The sequence below is a fragment of the Momordica charantia genome, unplaced genomic scaffold, assembly GCF_013281855.1.
Source record: "Momordica charantia cultivar OHB3-1 unplaced genomic scaffold, Mcharantia_2.0 BLBB01000110.1, whole genome shotgun sequence".
Taxonomy (NCBI): Eukaryota; Viridiplantae; Streptophyta; class Magnoliopsida; order Cucurbitales; family Cucurbitaceae; genus Momordica; species Momordica charantia.
Genome location: NW_028275266.1, coordinates 13022 through 21120, shown reverse-complemented (window position 1 = coordinate 21120; position 8099 = coordinate 13022). Strand labels below are relative to the sequence as shown.

At 36.9% G+C, this 8099-nt stretch overlaps 1 protein-coding gene across 1 annotated transcript; it reads left to right on the top strand.

Annotated features, from left to right (window-relative positions):
- Nucleotides 1-1053: 1053 nt before the first annotated feature.
- On the top strand, nucleotides 1054-6946 carry LOC148207675 (uncharacterized). The gene is made up of 4 exons (XM_088118358.1): nucleotides 1054-1288; nucleotides 1702-2656; nucleotides 2956-4133; nucleotides 6519-6946. Exons 1-4 carry the CDS (start codon nucleotides 1054-1056, stop codon nucleotides 6944-6946), a joined length of 2796 nt encoding a protein of 931 aa, XP_087974484.1.
- The last annotated feature ends 1153 nt before the right edge of the window (nucleotides 6947-8099 follow it).

Genomic DNA, 8099 nt, shown 5'->3' with positions numbered 1-8099 from the left:
TGTGATAGATTGCATTTTGAGCTATTGAATCCAGCCTTGATCAAGTTTGATTGTGGAATGAGTCATTCTAGAACAAGATTTCCATTATTGCTTCTAGATCTTTGATCATAGAGGTAACCAATTTCTAGCCTTTCTCTTGGTTGATTCTAACTTGTTTAAGGAGGTGTTAATTTCTTTGATTCAAGGGTTCTTACTCAACAAAAGCTTGGATCATTGGGCTGAGAATTAGGATTGCCTTATCATTTGGTATCACAGCACAGGTTGCATCTTTGTTGCCTACTCTAGAATTGATTCTATCTTTCATTTCAATTGTTCGTTGTTGATTTCTTGAAAAAAAAAATCATCCAAAAGTTGTTCAAGTAGTGTTCTTGAGTTGTTCATTCATATTTCTCTCCAATCAGTTTCAAATTGCACGAAACTTTGTTGTACATTGATAGTTATAATCAAATATTGTTGTGACTGTCCAAATTCGTATCTGCAGCATTTAATGATTGTAATGCCTATTGAAACTCCTTGATAACGTTCGAATTTAATTGTTTCTTCTGAAGTGAAATGTTAGATCTGAATGTTACCTCTCAAAGTTAAGAAGACCATTTCGTAAAAAACGTAAAGTAATATATTCGTTTTCGGAATTCTGTCTCTGTGTGCAAGTTTAACGGAAAAATCCTGCTTTGCTTCTATACTTTATTCTTTTCAGATTTGAAGGAATTTGTCATTCAAATTTATTATCTTTGATTCATAAAGACTAATTTCATCATATTTACGGCTGTCTCTTTATTTGTGTGGCACATATATCTGAATTTCGTAGAAGGTATCCTATCGTTGTTTTTCTTTGTTATAGTTGAGATTTCATAATTATCTTGTCTTGGCTGTTTTGTCATGTTCACTATTGCAAGAATTGCTTGGACCACAAGTTATCCTACCCAATATCAACATTTAGTCACTTTCCCAAATAGCCTAGCTTTGTGTGTGATAGACACGAGTGTTCCGAGTGAAAATCAGTGAGTTGAGTGTGTGAGGTCCTAAACATATTTAACTACTGTTTGTAACGTCATGAATCCAGATGGGGGAAATGGAGCGTATATTAGTGAAGCTAGGTGGAGAGAAGCACAAACCGGGGCCATTACTCGTTTAAACCAAGTAATTAGTACCTTGGCAGACCGGATGGAGCGAATTGAAGTAGCTTTAGGAAATCCTCAAGGAAGGGAAGTTAATGAAGGAGTTGAAAATGAAGAAGAAGATGACAATGTAACCCTTTTAGCTGGGCACAATCCAAGGGGAGTAAGAGGTGCAGGCCGGGGGAGAGGAAGGGGAAGAAGAGTGGGAAGAGAAATGTTACCACTAAGAAGGGTTGAAAGGGAGTAACAATATGAAAGAGAAGAGAGAGGGCTGGGGGAGTGAAGCTTAAAACTCCATCCTTTCATGGGAGATCAGATCCGGAGGAGTGTTTGCAATATGAAAGCAAAATTGAGCATGTATTTGATTGCAACAATTTTAGTGAGGAAAGAAAGTTGAAACTTGCAGTGGCTGAATTTTGTGATTATGCCAATATTTGGTGGACATCTTTGAAATCAGAATGAAGGAGAAACTATGAAGAACCAATTGAAACTTGGGAAGAATTAAAGGCCTTAATGAGGAAGAGGTACATTCCTAAGCATTACTCTCGATAACTCAAGCAAAAGCTCTATACGTTGCAACAAGGATCCAAAAGTGTGGAAGACTATTACAAAGAAATCGAGGCCCTTATGAATAGAGCTGGAATTGATGAAGATGCGGAGGATACAATGGCTAGGTTCCTTGGCAGGTTGAATCGACCGTTGGCTCATCAAGTGGATAGACAAACTTTTTTTGATATGAAAGAGTTGTTACACCTTCCTGTCAAAATTGAAGGCCAATTAGCATGGCAGAAGGAGAACTCCAAGAGGTATACTTCTTCTAAGTCAACTTCTTTTTCTACTAATACTTGGAAAAAGAATGCAGATTTCAAACCTAAAGGAAAGTATGATCTTGATAAAAAGGACAAGCCTGAGAGCTCCAAGGGCAAGGAAAAAGTGGAGGGATCTAAAGAGGTTCGAGAGAGAAACAGGGACATCAAATGTTGGAAATGTCACGGGATTGGTCATATTAGCCGTGGTTGTCCAAACAAGAGAGTCATGATCATTAAGAATGGAGAAGTTGTTACGGATGGTGAGGAAAGTGACCAAGATGAGCTAATTGAAGAAAAGCTCCAGGAGGATGAGGAGGAATTGGAAGATGGGAGTCATTTGGCACTTGTTACAAGGAGACTTCTTAACACTCAAGTTAAGGGGGATGATGTTAATGACCAAAGAGACAACCTATTCCACACACGGTGTTTAGTTAATGGGACTCCATGTAGTCTTGTTATCGACAGTGGAAGTTGCACCCATGTAGTAAGTACATTCTTGATCAAAAGGCTACTAATTACAACTCAACACCATCCTAAACCTTACAAGCTTAAGTGGCTCAACGATAGTGGAACAATGAAGGTTGTTTCTCAAGCTTTAATTTCTTTTACCTTAGGAAAGTATAAAGATGAGATTTTATGTGATGTATTACCTATGCATGCCGGTGACATCTTGCTTGGTCGACCTTGGCAATTTGATAGGAAGGTCATCTATGATGGTTATTTGAATAGGTACTCTTTTACCAAAGATGGTAAAAAAACAACTATTGTACCTTTGCGTTCGGAAGATGTATTTTCATACCGAGGGCTACCATTCCAAATAGGCCAGCTTATAGAGCAAATCCAACTTAGACAAAGGAAATTCAAAGGCAAGTGGAGGAGTTCATGGAGAAAGGCTATGTTCGCGAAAGTTTGAGTCCATGTTCTGTACCGGTCATATTGGTGCCAAAGAAGGATGGAACTTGGCGCATGTGTGTGGACTGCAGGGCCATCAATAAAATCATTGTAAAGTATTGTCATCCTATTCCTAGGCTAGATGATATGCTTGATGAATTGTATGGTTCTTGTCTATTTACAAAGATTGATTTGAAATCTGGATATCATAAAATTAGGATGCATGTAGGAGATGAATGGAAAACAACTTTCAAAACTAAATTTGGATTGTACGAATGGCTTGTTATGCCTTTTGGGTTAACTAATGCTCCTAGTACATTTATGCGCTTAATGAATCATGTTTTGAGAGAATACTTGAGGAAGTATGTTGTTGTGTATTTTGATGATATTTTGATTTATTCAAAGACTTTGCTTGAGCATGTAGAGCATGTTAGATCCGTTTTGATTACAGTTAGAAAAGAGAGGCTTTATGCTAATTTTAATAAGTGTAGCTTTTGCATGGAAAAGGTTAACTTTCTTGGCTTCATAATTGGTAAAAATGGAGTTGAAGTTGATGAAGAGAAAGTTAAGGCAATTAGGGATTGGCCAACACCAAAAAATGTCAGTGAGGTTCAGAGTTTTCATGGCCTAGCTAGCTTCTATAGAAGGTTTATAAAGGACTTTAGTACCATAGCTGCACCATTGAATGACTTAGTGAAAAAGAATGTTGTATTTGAATGGGGGGAAATGCAAGAGAGAGCTTTCAATGAACTTAAGGGAAAATTAACCAATGCACCATTACTTGTCTTACCTAACTTTGATAAAACTTTTGAAATCAAGTGTGATGCAAATGGTTTGGGCATAGGTGCTGTTTTGATGCAAAATGGTAAGCCCTTAATGTATTTTAGTGAAAAACTAAATGAGGCTTCGTTGAACTATCCTAGATATGATAAAAAATTGTTTGCTTTAGTTCGTACATTGCAGGTATGGCAACACTACCTGTGGCCGAGAGAGTTTGTGATCCACACCGATCATGAAAGCTTGAAGCATCTTAAAGGTCAAAGCAAGCTAAATCGTAGGCATGCAAAGTGGGTAGAGTTTATTGAAACATTCCCCTATGTTATCAAATATAAACAAGGTAAGGACAATGTGGTTGCTGATGCATTATCAAGAAGGTACAATCTCTTTACTTCTCTTAGTGCAAAAATTCTTGGATTTGAGCATATTAAGGAGTTATATAGAGATGACCATGACTTTGGAACTATTTATGCATCTTTTCTTGGTGGGAAAGCTGTGGATGATTATTATGTGTTTCACGACTTTTTGTTTAAAAAAAGTAAGCTTTGTGTTCCTAAATGTTCTATACGAGCTTTTCTTGTGAAAGAAGCCCATGGGGTGGATTGATGGGACATTTTAGGATTCATAAAACTTATGATATGTTGCATGAACACTTCTTTTGGCCTAAAATGAAACATGATGTGTATAAGGTTTGTAGCCAATGTTTTAAATGTAAATCGGCTAAGTCTAGATCACAACCAAATGGTTTGTATACTCCCTTGAATGTACCTAATGAACCTTGGACTAATATATCTATGGATTTCGTTCTTGGTTTGCCTCGAACTTAAAAGGGTAGAGATAGTATTTTAGTTGTGGTGGATAGATTTAGTAAACTGGCTCACTTCATAGCATGTAACAAGACAGATGATGCAAAGCATGTGGCTGACTTATTCTTTAGGGAGGTGGTAAGGTTGCATGGCATTCCTAGAACTATTGTTAGTGATAGGGATGTTAAATTTTTAAGCCACTTTTAAAAGGTGTTGTGGGGTAAGTTGGGTACTAAATTATTGTTCTCAACTACATGTCATCCTCAAACTGATGGGCAAACCGAGGTGGTTAATAGAACATTGGGAGCATTACTTAGGACTATTATTTCTAAGAATATTAACTCTTGGGAAGAAAGTTTGACATTTGTAGAGTTTGCATATAACAGGGCAATTCATAGTACCACACATTGTTCTCCTTTTGAGGTTGTTTATGGATTCAATCCACTTACACCCCTTGATTTGCTTCCTATTCCATCTAATGAATTTGTGAGTGATGCAGCCATAAGTAAGGCCGATTTGATCAAAACCTTACACAAAGAGGTTGACTGGGCGTTTATGCTGAACACACGCGCTAAGCGTGGTAACAATTATATAGATGCAAGCGCACACCTGTCAGAGTAATATAAAATGGACGGAGTATCCAAGTATCGATCCTCAAGGACTTCTAAACAATTTCCAAACTCTAAAGTTTTAAAGAATAGTGAATGTTGGAATGAGTGATTCTTGTAAAATGGGAAGTGGTCACAAATAATGGTTTGGATTTGGGATTTGGACTTATAATAATAAAACCTAGCCCGAATTACTTCAAGTTAGCCATCAAAGAATCAAGGACATGCTAAGGACAATATGCATTTTACTTTAGAAACCAACGACTACGCTTCTCACTTGACTTATGTCTAAGCAAGTTCAAAGTCCTAAGACATTCCCTAATATGTCTATTATGAGAGATATCTTAGTTTTAGGATGGAAATAGTCGCAACCTCGGGTTAAGGTCCTATGTCTAGGCTACTTAAGCGGAACCCTTATGTCTAAGGCGCTCCTCTCCTCGGTTTAACCACTCAACAATGCAAATAAGCAACCTTTTCAGTATTGACTTGTTAAGACTTACAGTGGCCTTCTCTAAATCCTAACTTTTTGGGAAAACATGTTGAGCAATGAATGGAAAGCAAAAAACACTACTTCTTAGCAACCCTTTTTAGACATAAAAGGCTAACTATCCATAACCAGGCTAGAGACGGGAATTTATAAAGACATATTGAAGAAAATACAGCAAGTAAAATGGTTGAATGTGGAATGCATGTGTGAAAAACAAAAGTTAACTAACGGAGAGTTTTTATCGGGATTGAGAGCTTCGCCCTTCTCTTTCAAGCAAGGGGGAGTGTTACGTGCTCTTTCCTCCAAAAACACAACTCTCTTAACTAAAAATAAAGTAAAGGCAAAGAGAGAATAAGCAAAGTGCTAGATTTTTATATATTTGAATAAGTAGAAAATAACTAAGTACAAATGGAAACAAAACAAAGCTCAATAAAAGAATGTAAAGTACTCGGGATTTAAAAACCAAAAGCAACTAATGAAAGCAACTCAAAAGTACTTAGAAAGCAACAAAGAAACACTAAAAATGATCAAGAGAAGGAAGCAAGGCTTGATGATTTTGGTGGAGAAGTTGCTGGAATTTATAGCTGTGCAGAATTGGTTAGGTAGGTCCTAAAACGATGGTGAATCACCCATTTCCAACTCTTTTGACTAACCAAATCGTGCTCAAACTGATAGTGGAACACTTCTTCTACACGTATGCATCGGTTGGAACCACCAAAACGCATTGGAAGACGCGTTTCATTAAGGGCAAAGTTGGAAGAAAACCTGTTTTTCTGCAGGCTTCCCAGGCGCCTGGCGCCTCCCATGTAAGTTTTTCCGTCTTTTTGCTTCTTTTGATTAATTTGCACTCCCAAATGGTCCTAAAATGTCATAAATACAATATAAGCCAACCACAAACCATAATATATCAATTTTGCATGAATTGGAACTCAAACGATCGAGAAAAATCCGAAACAAAGCTGAAACATTGTAAAAACAGCATCTAAAACCTTCTTTTTACGCATGTAAACAAGCGTAATCAGAGGTCAAGGAGAGGATTGAAAAACAGAATTCGAAAGTTGCTTCACGTATTAACAAAGGACGGAAAGAACTGATTTTTCAACCGGGTGATTGGGTTTGGATACATTTTCGCATAGAGCGCATTCCCTCGAAACGAAAGACAAAGTTACATCCACGAGGGGCTGGTCCTTATCAAGTTCTTGAAAGAATTAACAATAATGCATACAAGATTGATCTTCCGGGTGACTTTTCAGTAAGTTCTACTTTCAATGTTGCTGATTTGAGTGCTTTTGATGTAGGTGATGACTTATCTCATTCGAGGACGAATCCTGTTGAAGAGGGGGAAGATGATAAGAATCATGGTGTTCCGCACGTCTCCACTGGACCTATTACACGAGCCAACGCTAAGAAGCTTCAACAAGCATTCTTTATTCCGTACAAAATTGGATAGGCTCAGTTAAACCTTTATTTCAGATGCTGCAAAATAATCCAAGAGAGGACGATGTTGTGAAGGTTAACGTTTGCAAGATTGACGTTGTGCCAACATTTTAATGATTCATTTGTTGTTTTTAAGTCATCAAATTTTGCTTCTAATTTTTTAGTTTTTGGTCTTTCAAAATATGGTTTCAACTTTAGAGTTCAATTCTGGGAAGTTATTAAGTAGACCAATTATGGTCATTACTACTTATGGGTTTTATTTTGGAAAGTGAAGGTTGCGGGTTTCACTCATATAATGGCTATAAAAAGCCTGATCCAAGCTATGTAAAAGGCAGATTTTAGCTGAATGAAATTTGATCTCTCGAGAGACATTTTCTTTAGAAATCCCATTGCCATTTCTAAGGTTTCTTGCAATTCTTGTGATAGATTGCATTTGGAGCCATTCAATCCAGCCTTGATCAAGTTTGATTGTGGAATGACTCATTCTAGAACAAGATTTCCATTCTTGCTTCTAGATCTTTGATCATAAAGGTAATCAATTTCTAGCCTTCTCTTGGTTGATTCTAACTTGTTTAAGGAGGTGTTAATTCTTTGATTCAAGGGTTCTTGCTCAACAAAAGCTTGGATCATTGGGCTGAGAATTAGGATTGTCTTATCATACTGTATATGTATACACTATATATCAGATATATACGTTGTATATTAAATATATATTGTATATCTTTTATATACTGTTCTAGTGACATGATATAACATCGGATGTTAGTTTATTAGATCTGGGTTTAGGCAATGCTAAATGAAACGCCATTAACAATTCTATTGAATAATTATTTGTTTTATGTTTACAAACCACAAGTTTAGGGCATAAAACCCAACAAACTCCCACTTGAACTACACTTTAGTGGGGTGTACAAAATCTAAATGCAACAGTGGGTTGTACAACAAAGTACAAATACAATAAACTAGGGCATACATTATACCCTTTACAAGTCTCCCAGTTGCCCTAGACTTTAATGTACGTATCTCGTAGGACTAGACTTTCTAGACGACCCTGACACACTTAAGCCGTGAGAGACTTTTGTAAATAGATCATCCATATTATGCTCAAACAAAATTATTATAACAATAAAGGGTGATGGGTAAATTCATGTTTGGAAGAACTTCCA

Excerpts from the sequence above, each read along its gene's own strand:
- LOC148207675 (XM_088118358.1), top strand. The coding sequence starts at position 1,054 with ATGAATCCAGATGGGGGAAATGGAGCGTATATTAGTGAAGCTAGGTGG. Across the intron at positions 1,289-1,701 it reads CAATCCAAGGGGAGTAAGAG|GATCCAAAAGTGTGGAAGAC; the intron begins GTGCAGGCCGGG and ends CGTTGCAACAAG. Across the intron at positions 2,657-2,955 it reads TATGATGGTTATTTGAATAG|GCTAGATGATATGCTTGATG; the intron begins GTACTCTTTTAC and ends TCCTATTCCTAG.